The sequence below is a fragment of the Anoplolepis gracilipes genome, chromosome 17 (assembly GCF_047496725.1).
Source record: "Anoplolepis gracilipes chromosome 17, ASM4749672v1, whole genome shotgun sequence".
In the NCBI taxonomy this organism is placed as follows: Eukaryota; Metazoa; Arthropoda; class Insecta; order Hymenoptera; family Formicidae; genus Anoplolepis; species Anoplolepis gracilipes.
The window spans coordinates 7,946,882-7,967,530 of record NC_132986.1 but is presented as its reverse complement, the minus strand read 5'-3'; the positions used below and the strand labels follow the sequence as shown (position 1 = coordinate 7,967,530).

The 20,649-nt window shown below is 42.1% G+C and overlaps 1 protein-coding gene and 1 long non-coding RNA gene across 24 annotated transcripts in view; one reads left to right on the top strand and one right to left on the bottom strand.

Moving 5' to 3' along the window:
- The window catches only part of LOC140675369 (uncharacterized), a 104,758-nt gene that overhangs the window by 293 nt on the left and 83,816 nt on the right, over nucleotides 1–20,649 (bottom strand). The window lies entirely within an intron of this gene.
- Nucleotides 1–20,649, top strand: part of LOC140675363 (uncharacterized) — a 202,060-nt gene that overhangs the window by 105,722 nt on the left and 75,689 nt on the right. For 2 of the 23 annotated variants that reach the window (XR_012048379.1, XM_072909736.1), the window contains one exon: nucleotides 11,481–12,750. The exons of 14 other annotated variants lie outside the window; for them this stretch is intronic. Coding sequence is in view for 4 of the 9 variants with exons in the window: in XM_072909736.1 (XP_072765837.1) it covers nucleotides 11,481–11,862 (382 nt within the window). In the remaining 5 variants the exon portion in view is untranslated. 7 more of the 23 variants (XR_012048377.1, XM_072909740.1, XR_012048378.1 and 4 more) reach the window with 5 other exon arrangements.

The following is a 20,649-nucleotide window of genomic DNA, read 5'->3' as shown; positions in this document are numbered from 1 at the left end:
GGATATAATTATTTTATCTTCGGGAAGAATTTATAATTATCATTCTTCCATTTAATTCTTTCGTCTTTCCATTGCATAATTTTCCTTATCGGACTGCGAAGTAACAAAGTTCTCACAGTAAAACTCTGTTAAATATGAAAGCGATATTTCTTACTAAAGTCACCCACAGTATATCGCTTAGCGAAGCCATCGTCACGTCACGGCAGCGGACGTGGTTATGACATCAAATCGATCCGCGAGCTATCGAGCGGCAAACTTGCTCTGCGCGCACGAGCTTTTGAAAGAACTTTCGTCGCTAATACTGCAGCCATAGTTTTCTCAAAGAGCTCGTTCAAAGACAGCCGTGCGTTTTGCGATTTTCATAAATTAAGACCGGAAAGCGTGCGTATACAGACGGCGCGATCTGCACGGATGAGCGCGATAGAGCGACCTCGGGAAGGGAGGAGGCGAACGGAGGCAGGGAGAAAGAGAGCTGAAGTGACTGAAAACATCCCATGGCGATAAGAATCTCCCGGCGATTAATTGGTATGACAGCGGCACACGTTGCCGCTGCGTTAGACCACGCGGTGCGCCAGCCGTGACAGCGCGTCCGCGTATCTCGCGCGATATCTCCTTATGACGACGCCCGGTCGACGACTTCTTCGTCTCCTCCCTTACCGCCCTCTCTGTCCGTCTTAGGTTCTCTCGTCTACCTGTGCCGAGGGAGAAAAAGAAAAAAAAAAAACGGCGAGGGTGTCGAGAAGACGCGCTCTCGAGGACGCCGATAAAGAGGAGATCGCCCTTGCGGCACGTCGCGATACGAACGCCTGCAGTTCTCACCGGAACTATAGTTCCGGGAAAAGCCTGTAGAGAGGCCAGCTGCCGGAAGTTGCCGAGATGCGAAGCGCCGCGCTTTACCGCGCGAAAGCTCGGTAGCGAGGAAGAAACTTTGGTCCGCGAGCCCACCCGTTGCAGGGATCTACTTGCCACCCGGGGTTCGTATCCTCGGTGCCAAACCCTCCCGCACCCTCCTCCACCCTCTCTCTTTTCGTGGGCGCGGATACCCACGTGGTAATGCAGGGATCTCGGGAAAGCTCGCAGGAGCTTTATCCTGAGGTCGTATTCTAGGTCTCGACCTCGCGATAACACGGCCAAATGTGTGAGCTTTCTCACCGCGAATTTATTCTGCATCCACTTGCGACATCGTTCGATAATAAATTGAGAACAAGGCAAGAAATATTTCATAATCTGTGACTCATGATCCATGCGAATAATTTTGTGTTAAAAAAAATAGTGAAATATTTAGTTATATAAAAATAACAAATGTCATTATCCTTTGGTGCATTTATTCTGATGTTGCATCAATTTTTACTACATTTGAAAGATTTAATTTACGATATTTAATGTAAGATTATAAAAATCATTTAAATACGAAGAAAGATATCGAAGCTGAAAATCTCCAAGTACACAATATTGGTATTTTTCCGAAACGTTCAACACCGAGGAATAATTGATTTTTTTTTACAAGACTCGACTGTTAATCATCCCGTGTTGACGTTACGCCCGATTGGTCTTTGTATACAGAGCCGCGCGCATACGTGGGACTGTAAGGTGCAGCTGCAAGAAGTCTCGTCTGCATCTCATCGACTGCCGCTTCCATATCCGAGGTCAGCCGTGTCGGTTCGTGCTGGCCCCGAAGATCGTTGGTCCACCTGCTCCGCGCGCGCGTATGCGGCAAACATTCACCTGCACTGGGCCCGCGTAGGCCAAACTTACACTTTCACGCGGACGCAGCCGGACAAGGGTCGATATCCACCTTTCCTTTCGTGTAAACATATCCTATAGACGTTTCAACGTCGGCGAAAAACAAAAATCTGAACCTCATTAAGAGTCGCATTATCGAACTTTTTTAACGCAAACTTTATTCCTTGGGGATCAATCGAATACTTTAAGCTTAAAGATGTCAGCAGTAGATTGTATCTATAAATTCATTGATAATGAATGTGTGAAAAAATTATTAGATTTTCAACAGTTTTAAAATGTGTCAATTTTCGTCGAGATTTCAAACTTCTTTTTTTCAATTAAACGGCTTCGTCGCGGTGGCCGACACAAAATTTAGCTCGAAAACGATTTTTCTCGATATATCGTCGACATATAATTATCCGTTTCTTTTCCACGGCGGATTATCGTAAAGAAGAAGAAAGAAGTTTGGTAGCACACCTTGCGCGACAGGTGCCATTCTCCATAGCAGGCGTAAGTAACAAGTACCCACGCGCTTGTTCATGCGGCTTCTCTCTCTATCTCCGCTTCTATCTCTCTCACATGATAAACGCGCATCCACGCTCATGTTCTTACTCTTACGTATTATCTATCTACCGGTCATCGTCGTCGTTGTGTGGTCGTAGTCGTTGTTGAGCTATATCGTATCGGTAGGCGCACTAGCCGTGTCTGGTAGACGCTATCGTCGGTTCTTAAAAAAATGTTAGCGGCCAGCGTATAAGCACCGTGACCTCCGTGATACGATCTAAAGAGCCCAGAGGCCTGCTGGGATCGCGTCAGATGCTCTTACACGCCGCGACGGGGTGGTTTGCCGAGGGTGACACGGAGAGAAAGAGAGAGAGAGAGAGAGAGAGAGAGAAAGATGAGGGCAGGACTGTGACTGTAACCGTCACGCCGTCATCGTCGTCGAGCATCGCCAAACGACTATCACCGGAAAAAGGCCGAAACGACAGACCTATCTGATACTGCCGAGACACCCGGCTCGTACACATGCTTTGGACACCACCATAAAAATTAAGCCGAATACGTGAAATATTATAGACTCTTAATGATCTATTGCGAAACACTAAACCAGTCACGATTCGCTTACGAAATTAATTTATTAATAATATTTGTCTTATCAATTTATGTAAATTGATTTATGTAAATTAATTTTAAGATTAATAAACTTTTAGTATATATTTTTTTCTTTTAAAATACAGCAATATTTATAATAATAATAATTTTCCAACGATGATGTCCGATAAAAATCACTGTGACATCATATAAATATTGCTGTATTTTAGAAGAAAAAAATATGTACTGAAAGTTTATTAATCTTAAAATTAATTTCTTTCTTGATATTTTCGAAATATACAAATGATAAGAGCGAGACAAACAATGCCGAAGACGCTTCAAGCGAGACTTCCATTAATAACGCCGAGGAACTCTTTGTTTAACCGTGCGTCATTTGAACCCGCGGCGTGTTAGCTTCTAGGGAGGAAGTAAGAAATTGATAGAGCCTCTGTGTATCGGGCGAGAGATCCGGTGAGGAGGAAGTAGACGATAATCTCATCCGCGACACGAAGAGAAGAGGCGGCAGTCAGAGGTGAGGAGAAAAGAGGTCGCGTCATTGCTGGCCATGGCTCGTGATCGATGGCGTTGGGCGTTATCTTCGCCACCCCCTCTTGTTCCCGCGGTAATTCATCATCTCGGTCTGTTTTTCACTTACTTTATATGCAACATATTCCGTAATTTTTATTCAGTCAACCAGTCGCCGTCGCCGCTGCCAGCCATCTCCATACAGAAAACCCGTCTCATAAAATAGCGAGCCAGGCTTCGGTGGACCATCATCTCCGCGAGTCGTGAAGGATACTTGCTGAGGAAGCAGACGGGGCGACTAACGTCTCCCCCGATCCAAAGTAACTCCGACGGACCAAGTCCGAGGGGTTACGCAAGCTTGCACTCTATATGCTAAGGAATTTCGATATGAAGATCTATCCCCGGGACCGGTCAGTTTGATTTATTGGCTCGAAATCGGCCACGTTAAATTTCGGAGAAAATATGCTGCCTCTCTTCCCCTTCGCCACCGAGCGTCTCGGCACCGATCGCGTCGTGTCCTCTGACCGGGCTTTCCCGGTCGGTGATATTTCCATAAAATGAATTATTAGACTCTCAGATATATCCGGGAGAACGCGCGGGATGCGCCAGGCTCTGTTCTCCGGCATAGTTTGACAGAAATCTCGGGGTGAATTTATGTCGCCTAAGACAATCTCGCGAAAGTGGAAAGGTACTCGTATTTTAACGTCTCCTTCGTAAAATTTATGAAGTCGAAACGTATGATAAAATTTTAATTATATCAGAACATAGTAATAGAAATGTTTATAAGCGTAATGCAAATTTAAAATAGAAAACAATGTATAAAAAAATTAATACGTATAAAATTATAAAACATTACATTAATTTAAATTAAGTTTTCGAGAAATATGTATACTAAATATATAATACCGATTATAAGAGATTGAAATGTCAAGCGTGTTCAGTAAAGTACCCAAGCAGTCGGTCACTAACGGATATCTCTTTCGGCGATACTATAGAAGCCCTAGAGTGAGTCTAAGCGCTAAGTAAATCGAAGAGTCGGGCACACGGGAGACGAGTGGCAGGACCGCGGTAAGAGGCACGAAGACACGAATGCCGAGAAGATGAGAAACGCTGGATGCCAAAGATCGAGGATAGGGAAAAGGTGAATCGTAGTAGTAAGGGTGGTAAGGATGAGCGCGGGAAGAGCTGAAGGCGTGAGAGTGCGAGCAGGGGAGGGTGAGGTGCTTTCGAGACTCGAGAGTCGCACGAAATCTGCATTTCAGCCTTCTATCCTTCCGTTTCCACCACCATCCCCTAGCGCGGACTCGCTCGAAGCCGAGAGCTTTCGAACGACTCGCAAACACTCCACGTTGCTAGAAAGCTTCCATAGCTGTTCGCACGAGGGTATGTGTACGTCTGTGTATGTAAGTGCATATACAACTGTAGACGCCGCTATAAAGACTCCCCGGTAAGCCTCGCGCCTCTGTCATCCTCCTACTTTTGCTTTCGTTCCGGTATTTGCCTTGCGAGAGAGCGCGAAGCGAGCCTTTTATTCGGCAGATCAGCATTTTACAAAAAATATCCACAAGGGGAACGATTCTTAAACAAAACTGATTGATTGTGAAAAAAAGATTGGAAATCGAAATAATATTTTCTTTAAATTCTTTAAAAAATTATAAAGAGTTTACATTTAAATACAATTAATTAGATAATTCCTACTCGTACAGCATCAGAAACTTGATACAACGAGCGCAATAATCGACATACGAGACTAGAGGGATGAGACGCAAAACGCGACGCCAAACGCGGAATGAAAAATTGTTTACCGCGCTCGGCCAACCGGAAGGATGCAAGAGCTCGGAAGAAGGATGGTGAAGAGACGGCCGGTAGGAAGAGGCAAAGGCGACGGGTAATTAATCCGCGGTTTTTCTCGTCTAATTAGTTGGATTTATTCCGTTGGTCCCCTTATCCACAGACTCTCCTTCACTCGCCGCGTCTCGCTCGTTCGCGTCGCCGAGAGGACGCTGTCGCGCTCGCACCAACTGTAGCTAGATAGGTTGATGTATGGAAATGTATGCGGGGAGACGGAGGCTCGCATTTTTCCAGGGACGGTGCGCCTTCATTTCCACCGCAGCTTGCTCCCGTACCACCCCTCCCGCAACCCTCTCGCACCCCATCCCCGTTCGGCTTACGGCCCTGTATATCCAACACCCCCTTAATGACGCATCTACTCGTTAAATTCGTGTCAGGCCACCGCTCTTTCTAGTCGCCGTGCTTCTTGAATCCGCGCGAGATCCCGCGTACTTAAGGACGAATCCGCTTCCACCTTAGCGAGGATTTTCACTTTCCACCCGTGAAAACCTTTTCCTCGTCGCTTGATCTTTCGCGCTGAGCTTCGCTAAGCTCGCTGAGATCTCGGAACTCTCTCAAGTTGCATTAACGTTCGTGCAAAATTATTTTGTTTGCCTTCGCAAATTGGAATTAATTAATTTAACAAATGTCTGGCACAAAAATCGATATTTGTCTCGCACATTTAATTTATCAACGTTAACGCTTTTCTATTGCAGTTTATCGAATCGTATTCAGAGTCGATTTAAAGAATGTAAATTTGAATATATTTACATTAAGAAAATAAAATGCTACAATGTTATATCTATAAAAAGAAAACCTGCGAAAAAAAGTTGCGCACAAGAATAGCATTCAACAAAGTGGAGAGACAAAAGAATCGTGTTACCATGCCTTACGGACACAATGTCCGGTGAAGATGACAACTCGAGAACATCCGGTGTTCTACTAAAAAACAAGTACGGAATGTAACATGTACGGTACAAAAGCAGATTGTTTCAAAAACAAACAAAGCTTTAAATAACGCTTTAAATAACGTTGCCAAAATATCGTTCGAGATATCGAGCTAATAATAACACGCAGCATTGTCTTGTTATGATAATTGAAAAGTAATAGATAAAAGAGCATGCAATATGTACGCGCGTGATGAATAATGCACGAGACCGCTGTCCATAATAATTGGTGCACATTATTATAAGATTATTTAAGGCTGAGATAAAAACAGTCAATATAAAGACATCAATTTCGCAATAGTACATTTGATTTTTTTTTCCCATACTATAAAAATAATCCAAAATATTGTATTTATAACAATATAATAGTTTTTACATATACATATATTTATGTAAAATCTCTAGTAATACTAATAAATTATTCTATATCGAAAATTTAAATAATAAAAATAGCAAATAATATTTTTAAATCAAATTACGAATAAAAGAAATATTTATTACATCTCAACAAGCTTTCAATGAAAAAACCAATATCATTAAATAAAAGAGATGATAGATATTTTCAATCGATTGTTCTATAATAATTCACCGCTTCAAGCTCCATCTCTTTCCAAAAGCAACCAGTATCCATAACAGTTTGAAAAGGCAAACGCTAATGGCTATTCTCCATCTTCAACGTCAGCCATCGAGGACATTGCGACAGCGGTAGAGAGACGGTTGCGGCGGTTACATTTCCCGGCGCAGCCGAAGCGTTTCGACCAGTAAAAGCTCTCGCGTGAACGTGGAGTCGCGCGATACGGCGATATACACGCGGAACGCACGCACACGCTCGGCCGGCGAACAGAGAGCTCGCGTGTTGTGCGCCATAGTTACCTACACACCGGATAGTCACAAAGGGTCTAGAGGAAAAGAGAGAAAGAGATAGATAGAGAGACGGAGAGAGAGAGAGAGAGAGAGAACCGCAACGGGTTACGAGGAAGCCAGAAACGCGCGGCGTACCCGCGGCGATGCCCAGGCACGTACCTGGTAAGTAGTAGGTACGTAATGGGTATAGCAGGCAGTAGGTGGCAAGGCTGCGTGACGAGGCGATTGCGGACCGTGACTAAAATATTTAAAAATATGTATCTTTCTGGCCGGACTGCCGTCCAGTTCCAGTCCCCGGCGCGAACCCTCCCCGTCGCCCACGCCGCTCCCAAGCTCGCCGCTCTCCGCGCGCTCTCTGCGCCGCGCTATATTTATTTCGCGTTTCCTTCCTGCCGTGGCGCACTGGCCGCGCTCGAAGGGTTGCCTTTCCCGTGTGTGTGCTGATATTCTACCGTCTCTCCTCTCCACTATACCATATCCTAAAGCTTGCGCAACGCACGAGCACTTGGTTCGTTCCTCAACGAACTGTAGTCACTCGCCAAGATGATTCGGAAGATAATTTGGCACGATAAAAACCTATTACGGAATATAATTACTGGTCACCAGACTATTATTAGACCATCTGTCGCTTCAAATTAGAACTGTCGTTATATTTACATAAATTGTTTTTTTTTTTTTTTTTTATTTTAATGTAACATAAAAAAGCTTAATTTTTTTCAATTTGTCACTAACTGATAATTCTAATATTTCCGACAATTAATTAATTTTTATTTTATTTTGTGGCTAACAACACTGTATGTAATTACCACCATCATTCGAGTAATTTATGAAGATTAAACGGGGGCAAATACTATCAATAATCGCGCTGATGGCTATAACTAAACTGTTATTTAAATAATTATGTCGTTAATAAAACTTAGATATTTCTTTTACTGATGTAACTTTTAGTAACGTTAACAGTTATGTCCGTTACTATCTTTCGATTGCATTCATATCTAATTATTTTTATTTATACGCAATGATCATTTACGATAATATATAAATATATTATAAAACTAAGGTTTTTTTTATATAATACCTATTCATTCTTTTTTTCTTATAAAAATTTTTTCTGTTAATATTAGAAAATCATATCATACGCGGAAACAAGTGATACAAATCAAGCAACTTAAATTATTAAATCGTCTTTTTAAAGAATTCGTTTATCTTAAATGTTATATCAATTACTTTGATCATTTTCATAAAAACGAACTATTACTATACATACTCGTATATTTCCCCCCCCCCCAAAAAAAAAATTAGGTAAATCATGCGTTACAAATTGTATTTTACTTCAAGACAATTGGAAGACGATCTTCCATCGTTAAATAATCCATTTGCAGCACTATTGCGTAATCATTTAAATCATTGAAGCAGGTGAAGAGCGATCGAAAAGAGCATGTGCGCATTCACAATTGTGACTATTACTGCATCCGCTTAGTTGCGAATGCAACGAGAACTTCAACAATAATCTAACATCATCTGACATCCAAAGCGTGCCTTTATGCCGTCCGTTCTCTCAGAGGATTATCGAATACCATAAGTCAACGAGCAGGTGGACCGGTATACAGTTACGATCACATGTGCTGCTGCAAACCAAATACAATTCGAAAATTTATTTGATCACTCGTATCTTACAACTGTTGTACGACTTCCCGCATCTTTAAATGAAAAAGCTTCTATCCTCAGTGTAAATAATGCTACGATCTAGTTAAGTCATCCGTGTAACGCGAAAATTATCTGACATCAATCACTCAATTACGTTAGACACATCTAATTATTCTACTTGCATCATATGTCAATTATGATATAATTAGACAAGTTTAAGTGAGAATCTTAAGAGAGACTGGCGATATACATATAGTAATACGTGTTAATAATTGCAATCACGGCCGAAAATATCAGATGACTTTACCGATTTTTTAGGGTCCTATCGGATGGCCGGATGCGAAATGCCGACAGCGAATAATCGTGCCTGGTTCTCATACTCTTGATTCTTTCCTTTTTTTCCGATAGCAGGAAAGAGGAAGAGAGTTTGAGTGCCTCGCGCATTAAGGCGTATCGCGCGATACGGCAAGATGCATACTAATCGGAACGATTTTCGAAACGCCTGTTTGAAGGAGTCTTTTCCGTTAACCTGCCTGCTCTTTTGAAGCACGCGGCTCTATTACTACAACTATCACATGCTAAGTTTTTGCATAAGTCGAAAGTTAACACCATTCAGCAGATGTCGAAATAAGGTCATAAATTTCTTGGCCTATTGCGATGTGTAAAAATGTTGCACAAATGCATAGATTATCGAATATTATGTATTTATCGATAAGGAACAGTTAATCGCGATGAGATTAAATCTGTATATCTAAAGATCTTCTAAAAATTTAAATACCATTCTTATTTTAATATCCGGGATTCGATCTATCTTTTATAATTATTAGAATTATATGTAAATTGTTTAATCGCTTAACATAACATTGTACGAATTAAAATCGAAATCACCGGAATAGTTAAATTTTCAAGCTGAAAAAGAAAGAAGTCTATTGCCTTTTAATAAATGAGTTATAAAATAAATATCTCGACGTAACGCTCTGTTTCTCCGATAATTAAGCTCTATAAAACAGTAAAGCGTGCGATACTCGAGCATTTCGGCCACCAATGAATATTTTTATTTAATGTCCTATTAGTGTTCTAGCCCGCCCCTAAAACTCACTGGGAATAATTGTTCAGAATGCTGCTAGTATTTTAGGGAAATATCCATAAAGTCACGAGAAAGCAATCTCTTTTAACGAGCTATGGAATTTCGTGGATTTAATCGAGAAATAATTTCACATTCCAATAAATTTTTCTAAGTTTTTTAACCGTCAATTTTTATAATTAGAAAATGTTTACCATTCATAAGTGCAATATCTTTTATATATCTATTTTTTATTTGTCTCAATTTATATGGTAATTTATTATTCACACTTGAAGAACATTTATTTTTTTTAGTATTTACGAAAATGATTCAAGTAATCAATGCTTTACAATACAAACAACATTTAAGATAAATGAATGTTTTAAAAAGATGGTTTGCAAACTTAGTTCTCTCATTTGTATCGCTTGTACAGTTACATGATTAATAATGTAGATAAATCGCAAATAATTAAGATTTTCTTTTTACTCGTGCAAATTTCCTTCTTGATACGTAACGACGAACAATTAAGCGTCAAAAAATTCAACGTGCCATTGCGCGACGACCGCCTTTGGCTCTTTAGATAAAATGGTACGCGATATCGAGTAACGATGAGAGAATTTCAAGTTGCAAGACGGCTTTGCGTACGGGACCAGGAAAAGGGGGAGAAGGGGGGGGGGAAGGGAGAGAAAGAGAGAGAAGAGGAAGAAACGGGGGCCATCTCCGGTGGCGTAGCGGGTAGCGGTAGCAGTTAGCGCCAAAATAAAATAAGGATGGTACAAAATGAAAGGCAGGAAAAATAAGTCGGCCCTTATCTCGTCCTCGTCCCGTTCCGTTTGGCCCATGCATATTCAGAAGTTTCGCTCTCCTTCTCCTTCTCTTTCTCTTTTTCTCTCCCTCTCTTTCTCCAGCTCGCAATCTCGCTTCTTTCTCTCTCTTTCCTCGTAGATTCAACGAGCCATCCCCCTTGGTTCTCGTGGTTGGTGCCACTGGCTCGTACCGCAACGGACTCTATACTTACCTACGTCCGCCACCCGCTAATTTCTAGGCTTCCTTCTTTAATTGCACCGGTGCGATAATAAGACCGTATATATACTTGTATGTGTGTGTTTGTATGAGTTTATATAAGGGAACGTGCGAGCGCGACTGTGTAATGTAGGTACAACGGGGTACCGTGTAACGAGGTAACACCCATTCTCACACCCTCGACCATCGAGATAATCTTTATTGTCCCGATGCCTGACGAGACGTCGTCAGTTACTTTGATATGAGAAGGAAAGGTTTTGTATCTTTGATAAGAGATGAATAAGAAACATAACTACGAAATGACGAGAGTCTTAAATTTGTTTCCGACTTAAAAAGATCATCCTCACAAACATACACGGCAGTTAGCTTCGTAAAAGAAAAAAATGGAAAAAAAAAAAAAAAAAAAAAAAAAGAAACCGTCTCTACTTGTGGAAGATGTGATTGTTCTCTTGAGAATATCGGTTTAATCTCAGTCATAAATTCGTTCTTATCTGTTATAGCGATATCAGACACTGGTGACTATATAATGGTCACTTTAACCGTGGAGAATAATAAATGAATGTTAACTATATGAGCTCGTGCTTATGATTAAAAATGAGTCAGTCACGAGATATTTTTCCACATGACGAAGTTTTTGAACTAGAATTTATAATTATTTTTAATAAAGCGAGATATTTTCGATCCGCCAACAATTGGAACGTCAAATAACTTGAACGAAGAACGATGCAATTCACACTCATTTGACATGCATGTCGCGTATATTTTAGTGGAATAAGGTCACAAGACAGACCGGCTCGAGGCTCTTCTTCAAGTATGGTATCATCGAACATCAGGCCGACACAATGGCGCGGCGATGTCTCTCAGAATGGAACGGAACGCCGACGACGGATTTTGTATTGTCTGCAAGCGGGACGCGATGGCGTGTCACGTGTCTTATCGCATTCTTATAACGCGCGTGACACGCACGGCGGTACCTACTTACTTTACCGACGGCCTTACGCTTTACAACCCGTGGTAGTCGGCCACGGTCCATTATGGCCGTGGAAAACGGACCATCGATCGACAGCTGTACGTCGGACTACCTGCACGTCGAGGATGGATGGCTTCATTAAGAGAAAGGCATTAGCGGATCGCTTTAGCGCACGGTGAATTTGGCGCAACGTAGTAATTTTCGATTACGACGTGCGAAAAAAGAGCGAAGAAAATAACTCTATGTGTTCCTCTCAGTTATGCCTTTTCATACCTTTTGTATTTAAAATAAAATAGCATACACAGAGTATCATTAAGCGGAAAGGTTAATTTTATATAATAGAAAGATATAAAAATATAGATATGCAATAAATATAAAATTAATAATAGATATCTATTATCTTAAATTTTAATATAAAGATACATTCATGTATTAATGTAAAGAGAAAAAAAATCAGATGACTGCAGTTTTTACTTTGTATTTAATTAAAAAAGTAAGAAGATTCGGAAATGAAATCATGCAAGGGCGAACGTAGATTCTATGTGGGAAGATAGCTCTTGTTTCGTGGGAATCGAGCGTCGGCGATTAACAACTTCATTAAGAAAAGGCTACGAGAACGCGGCATGGCAAATGCGTACCAGTTATAAAAGTCTATTTACGCCTCCACGGTGTAAATCGAGCATTTCGAGTACGGCCGACTATCAGGCTTCCTGTGGAAATTCTCGATCCCGTTAGAGGCCAATGACGCCGTAAAGATGCATGGTTTACGGTTTACACAGACGACATAGGCTGACTTTATCGTACCAATAACATCCGGTTGGCACGAGTAATCTTACATTACATTACAACATCTCTGAAAAAAGATTTTCTTCAAACTTTTCTTTACTAGATAAAACTAAAAAATCAATACTTTGTTCATGAAATTCATATATGTGTGATTATTGACAAAAAAAAAAAGAATAAAAATTAATTGCTGCTTCTCGTTTTATTATATCGCAAGATAAAATCTATCATTTATTGTACATATGAATTTTTCGTTATCGGCCAAAGGGCAATTCTTGTCAGTATTGTAGGTTTGTGAGGAACGCAAATAACGATGATGACAGCAGCGACAACGAGTCTCGAGTTTGCCGCAAATCCTGGAAGTTCAACGCGTGGAAGTTTTTGGTCCCGTTAAGCGCCGGCTTCGTCAAGATGCATGCGAAACGGTAAAAACTTTACGAATGACTCGAAGTCAGTCTATCGATCGGTTCGGTTTGAGACACCGAGTCCGAGACGCCGATTGTCCGCGGTGGATTGTCGCGATCGGGCCGATTGTCAAACGACGTTTGTCGTCGCATCGCGCGAGCAGGCAGCTCGTGAAAAGATGGGCGCGGCGTATCGGCATTCCTCCTCGAAGAACTCCGATGGCATTGTTCCATCGCGTCGCACCTCGATCACGCCTCTGTCACGTGGCCCACAATTCACAGGACGTGACTCCCCGGCCCTCTTAAGGTGTCTCTCTCCTCAACAGCCGCCGTTCGCCATAAACGCGTACACCGTCATCCGCTCTGACACCGCCGCGTGCGACGTCGGCCATTATTTTTTTGTCTGTCGTCTCCCGTAATGTCACGTTGCACCAAAGTAACTGCATAATTTCGTTAGGATATGGCAATGAACCCGGCCCGTCGCGACAATCAAAAGAGACGCATGATCGCGACAATCGAGAGGACATTTTGCCTGACTGTTAGCACCGACATAATTTCATGTAAACGAGAAGAGAGTATCAGCACGTGAATATAATTACGAGCGAGTGAAACTTAATATCCAATAGAAACCATGGTGTTTTTACACATTATGTTTAAGTATTTATCTGAAGCAGAGTGAGAATATCTACTATTATATTATTAATATATTTCGAAATTTTTTAATTTGAAATACTTATAATAATTATTTATCAATGTTTATAATGACCATATCATAATCAGACGTCCCAGAAAATATTGCTGTCAAGTATATGCTGTCAGGTATATACCACAAGATAATCGGAAAAAATTTCAATGTTATGGAAATAAATAAAATGGACTTATTATTCGTGTAAAGAGAAAAAGATGTTGTCGAAGCTTGAAGATCAGATTCTTATTCCTCATATTATGTACACCGTCGTAATTCACGCATCAAACAGACTGAACTACCGTGATACGAAATGCGGCTTACTTAATCGTTCGCCCGCTGATTCGCTCACCTGCCGCTCATTAGAAGCCTTATCGCTAATTAATCCATACAACAACAGCGTTACGGCTCTCGTGTCGTTCGTTGCCTTGCTTCTCCATCCGCCTCCTGTCTCTCTCTCTCTCTCTGCTCCCCCTCCCTCTCTCTCTCAAGCAATTATGAGCATACTTCCTGGACTCGTCACCCTACTCGTCGTACAATGTTGAAACTGTTCAGGGTGTGAGCGACAATTATGCGGTTTCTCAATATAAGATATTAATGAGTCTGCGAGAGGGGTTGCCGGAAGCTTTATCGCGAATCTTTCCGGTTCAGGTCAAAACCGTCGCCAACAAAGAGATATATACACAAGGTTTCGGATCTTTTTAAACGATATTTCTAGGACAGATTCTATGACTAATTTGACATCTAACATCCCGATAAAAATGTAAAGGTATCAACGATTTTTCAAAGTTAAATAATTGAGTTAAATAAGCCTGAATAAATGAAGAAATTTAATTCGTTGTTTAATTTAAGAAATAAACTCTACTTTAACTTTATAAAGTTATACAGTAAAATTTTTTAAAGTTTCTTTATTCATATGGGTAATTTTTTACGTAAATTTCTCTTCATCGAATTGTGCTTAACTCGATGACACTTGGACAGTATCACGTGTTTCTGCTTGAACCCAGTCAGTTCGCCGCCTTTCAATCTCTTCCCTGCGTCGATCGCGTCGATGGCGACGTTTACAATAATGTATGCAGTCAATGTGTCAAGAACGCGCTGTCCGGATGGCTGCCGGCGTTTCTTCGCGGTGTTGTTAAGTCATTTAAATCCACGGTTACGCGACAGCTGGCGTAGGTCAGTATCATTATCTCGCTAGAGGAACGAGAGTGAAACGGCGAATCGATAGACGGACGTACGGGACATTAATAAACATGAAGAGGCAAACGCGCGAGCGAGCGAGTCGACGGATCCTCGTCTCGTCGGCTTCTTCCTCTTCTTCTTTGACTCTTTCCTCGTTTTACAGGCAGAATTGATCGGATTTCTGCAAAGCGGTACCATTACTACAGAATCCTCTCGGTCGAGATATAAATACGATCGAACGCGCATCTCTTTCATCTCTTTCATTAATTCGCATGAACGAAACTTTAAATTCAGTTTTCGCTATTCAACTGGGACTTTGTTTCGTAGCACAACGTCATCTTTATGTACACGCAAAGTGAAGAAAGCGAGAAACTACAGCTCGGCATCAAAGGCGAAAGCTAGCGCTTTCATTCGGCAAATCTGATCAGCGACTTTAAATAGAACTATGAGTTCGAGTCGCCAACAAGTCGCAGTAAAATTCAAGGCCCGACGTTTATTTACTTACCGAATGATAACCTACTATTGTGAGTAAAAGCAATGCGTAGAAATATTTCCTAAAAATATCCGTTATGTCTCGAAAAAAAAAAAAAAAAAAAAAAAAAAAAACAAACCATTAAATAAATCGAGAGAGATAATGATTGTCAAGTTGCGCGATAAGCCGTGTTCTCATTCAGTTTTCGATGTTTAATATCTCGCAATTATCTCATCTCTAGAATGTCGAACGTAAATTTAATCGAGCGCGACGCTCACATGTAGCGAGTGAAATCACAAGATAGAGAGAGAGAGAACACCCACCGTCTATATCGGTATACCTAAGCAAAGAGCCGGCAACTTGTTAATTATTAATCAGCATGTTTAATTCATATTGCGCGCGCCAGCTGTTTGTTTCTTGATGCGCGGTAAGGTCTCGCTACTTACTTATGGCAACGCTTAAACGTTACCGCGGGTAAGCATTGCGCTCCGGGTGCTTAGGAATTCTCTCCTCCCTATTCCCCTTTTCCCTCCCGATCTCCCGTTTACGCTCCCGCACCTGCGACTTTTTCTTTTGTCTTTTCCTCACCTTCCCGCGTCTCTCTTTCATCGAAGGAAGTCTCACGGTATTGCATACCACGCATGCACGCTGCGACGTGCACATATCATATGCTCGCAAGGTCGTTTACCAATGTACGGCACGCCTGATCGCATCTCTTATCAGGGATGTTTTATCGCCTAAACTCATAAAATTATAATCTCGAAATTTGTGCAATGTTTCAAAAAAATTCGAATATTTTTATTGACGAAAAATTGGCTGTATTAAAGATAATGACAAATAATTAGCAGATGATTAAATTTCTATATTCTAGATCAGTGCCCTTTGAATCAATAGTATGTTTTTAATGAAGGTTTTCTGCTTTTCTTTATATTTTTTAAATCAAACAAAATATGATGAGAAAACAACGATTGCTCAATTTTTCTCGCGAAAAAAACATGATGGACACTTCACGAAGCGAGAGGAATCGCCGAGATAATGAACCTAGCGTTTCTGAAAATGATTCCAGAGACGATCATCAATGTGTATCGCCGCGTGTGTATCCGCACGTTAACGTTCCGAGCGTGTGCACGGCATTTTATGTATTACTCCGGGAGGGGTGGGCTCGTCTGTGTCTTTCGCCCCTGCTTGCCACCCTGCGTTCTTTTTCTCAACGCACAACGGGGGTGTTTATGGGTTTATTATACGACCGATGCCGTCCGCTCGGCTGCGCATACATGTGCACGCGAGGAATACGTGCACGTCCGGTGTATGATTCGACGCGTGTGTTGAGAGTCCGTCCGTTGCGGATCGGACGCGTGCGAGACGTTTCTTCCCTCTAGGACACTACCAGCGTCTATCTCCCGCGCGTGCGGGACCATAAAAAAATATCCGAGTGGAGTGAAAATAAATCTAACCTTGGGGCGCCGAGACTAACCGACCGACCGGCCGGGCTCCCTTAACGTGAGGTAATAGAAACGAATGGCCGCGTATGCGAGAAGCAGAGAAAAGTAGGAAAGCCGTGGAAAAAGCGACTTCCCCGGCGACGTCGCGACAAAATTTCTACTCTATTCACTTTGTAACTCGCCTCGTTAGGCGTTACAACGATATTCGCGCATATCGCACTCGTTTAATGTGCACGTGAGGCCGTGTCAAGGCATTTAAGCAAAGGTACTTTGAAGGTGAAAGTATGTAGTCATGTCAGGTATATGAGCGTATATGAATATACAAAGTGAACTATATTCTCTGTTCTATTTCTTAAGCAAGATTTAAAGGCCAAGGTGATATTAAAAAGAAAACAGAGAAAAAGGTAAAAATATAATATTTTGTATAAAATAATTTATAATCTTAAATTATATATGCAAAATACTTTCTAAATTTATCATTATTAAACTGATAGCGGAATTAATCTGTATTTAAATGTTATTTCTTTATTGGAGAATACAAGTGAATCCATTTGTCACTTGAAACGCATTAACTCAATCGCTTTTACTGTGGAACCACTGAATACGTACAAGACCACCAAGTTGCAATGAAGCTCCCGCATGTTCTATACATAAGACGGGTACACAATTTCCGCTATCTTCCCCCAACTGGCCCGAGAAAAAGGGAAAATGTTATTGAAAGATCGCAGGTTGGAGAGCAGAAAGGCGGGTAGAGTAGAAAGAGAGAGAGACACGAAGAGAAATAACCACGAAGGAAGAAAGAGGAGAGTGAACGACGACGGCGAAGAAGAGATGAGAGAGGGATGTGGATGCCGAAGACAAGAGAAGGGAAGAACGGCGGGTTTACCGCAGAGCGGTACCACCCTTAGCGCGGTCTGAGTTCATTGCGCGAGTCATCAGTATCCATAAGCGATGAGTTACCCCTCGCTCGCTTCCTCTCCCTCTTCCTAGTCGTGACGGTGCAGCCCCGTCGATGGAAGAGGAAGGTTAGAATCGGGGCACCTGGTTCGCTTGTTCGGCGCGCCTCGGAGCTTCTCTCTTCTCGGCTGGATGGTCGAAAGGATGGCGAGACCCCCGGCCACCATCACCGGGGAAGGCCGAGGACGTGCGGCTGGCGCTACTGTGGTGGTAGTAGTGGGTGGTTGATTTTCTTAGGTCAACGTATAATCAAGCTACCGAGGAGAGGTACGATGGGAGAGGGATAGAAAGAGAGAGAGAGAGAGAGAGAAGAGCACGGACAGCCATCGTCCTAGACCAATCCCCGGGCTTCGTCGGCGAACAGTCCCCCGAAAGCGGAGGCGAGCCAACCGGCGGCTTCACCTCGAGGAGAAGGAGCCTTCTCGAAGGAATCCTCCGGACTACCTTCGATACACCGATCCTCTTCGAGGAGGATGCTCTCTTTCGATAGAGAGAGTCGCGTTCGTGAACCACCAACCCTCTTGCAGAAACGCTACCCTAGAATAACCACGTCGGCGATGGCTCTTATATACTATGTGGTTACGCGGCTAAAGTTAATAACGAATAGTCCGCCGGTGCACGCTTCGACGATTGAATTAAATGAGCAGCCCGCCTCATCCTCGAAAGGATTACTCTCTTTCGGAATGATTAGATTTTAGAAAGCAAACGGTTGACTTTGTGTTCGGAAAATATCGCTGGAGAAATAGACGTAATATTTATCACCAGATCGTGAAATTATTAGTATTTTTGTCTTTGAAATATTTGATTATATTATTGCCACAATTATTCCAATTGTATTCTGTTATTTCTTTATTCCTGATATTTTTTATTATCATCAATTATCGGCTTACAATTATTAAAATTATTATGTAATCATGATATATATAATACTTAAGATTTTTCTTTTTTGTAAAATACATCAAGTTTTGATATTATTTTTTCAAGTTTTATTACTTTAAGAAGCTTGTGCAATATCTAATTGTTTTTAACTTGTTTAAATATACAATTGTCCTTCCTGAATTCGTATGAATTAAACATTTCGTAACATCAATCCTCTACCGGCGTCCATCAACCACTCATAAACTTGCGATGGCAATCTAAACGTAGACATCGGCTTAAGATGTCCTTTCGAATTTCGTGTCGCGTACGGGACGAATGATATCGGCTGATGAGACGGACTGATCCGAGAGAGATGGAGAGGATATAAGAGAGACGGGAGAATCGCGAAAGGGGAGACGGGAAGAAATAACCAGACGGCCGGCGGTCCTGAAACGTCGAAAGTCCGTGTTCTTGAAGGCAACGGGGCGAGATGGAAAAATTGCCTCGATGTAAAAACATGAGAATCGCTTCTCCACCGTCCACACTCAATAAAACGACCTCGACCTAAGAGATACGCGGTCCATCGTGCCGCATATATATGGAATGGAGCACTCGCGCAAACACACATCCGCGAAAAATATACACGACCACTGCACACACACACACACACACACACACACACACACACACACACACGTTTATGTCAACTCAAACGGCTTCCTTTTGCAACATGGTGAAGGAAACGGGAGCACGAGGGAAGGACGCGAGGAGCTTGACCGGGAGGAGAGAAGGAAGCATCCACATCCAGTCGAGTGGTCAGCTATCGAAAGCCTCCTATCCACCGCCATTCTATCTCATCCCTCCCCTCCCCCCGGGAGACCGGCTCCATCGACCAATAATAAAAAATATACGATCTGTTCGGGCTCTCACACACGGACGCAACCGACCGGCACGCCGATCTACGTAGACGTAGGCGAATTATACTTCGAGGCCGGTTCTAAGTGATCGCATTTCCACATAGACGAGCTGGTCCGATACGATATGAAAGACTGCCCGGTGCCGTTATTGCCGCGTGACGAGGGGGCTGAAAAAAGCCATCCCGCCAGCGGGGGGGCGCCATGAGATCCGAAACGAAACATTATCGAGTCGGATATTTTCTTTTTTTTTTTTTTTCGTCGAGATCTTTATGGTCGCCGTTTGCGGCGAAGAAAAGCAGAAAAAAATGGAGAAAACGCTACGAGAGGGGAGAATCGTACGAGTTTATAACAGAAAAAAACCGATATTAGATGCGTGACAGTCTTACAAGAACGTGCTAAAGTCTTTATAGAAACATAATTCTATAAATTGATCTTGAATTTTCTCTTTCTTTTCTAATTCCTTGTTACGCTTATTTCTCAAGTAATCAATTTCTAATACTGCTTACCTGCCTCTCAGCTAAGTAGCTATCTAGTTATATAAAAGACCTTTTACATTAAAGATTTATTAATTGATAATTATATTTATTAATTGATTTTTCTTAAAATAAAAATGTTAAAATCGAAAAATATCGAAGTAGTAATATATGGAGTTTGACTTTACAATAACAAACGAGACTGCACCGAGAAAGAAAAATACTTGCTGGGAAAGCGTGAAACAGTTGCGCGAAATCTATCAACCGCATTCCCCTTCAAAGTCTTGGCGCCCTAGCGCGGCCAAGTTAACGGAAGAAAGATGATCCATTCGTCATAATATAAAAATGGCCATGACAGCGTTATCTGTGGCCATTTCCTGCAGTCGTAGCGCCGGTTCCCCGGGCTCACTTGTCACTATGCCGGAGGTAATGATCATTACTGAGGGTTTCAACCCTACGCGCGGTACAGAGATATACGAACCTCGTAAGAGAAGAGAGAGAATGGCGTAGACGGACAAAGAAAGAGAGAGGACCGTCTCTATGAAAAAGAGAAGACGTTGGGGTGGAGAGAAAACGGGATACGGGGATGGAGAGCAAAAGACGATGATATAGACTGTGTTCTCGACCCTGCCTTCGCCTACTCCGCGATCCCTCGACTGCCTCTCAACCCCTCACGAGGGTGGGACAAGATGGCCGCTGGTAGGACTTCCCGGCCCAGGTCGGGTTTATGTGTAGTAATAAATGGTAATTTAAAACAGCGAGAACTAACAATTTCTTTCTTTATTTCTTCTCC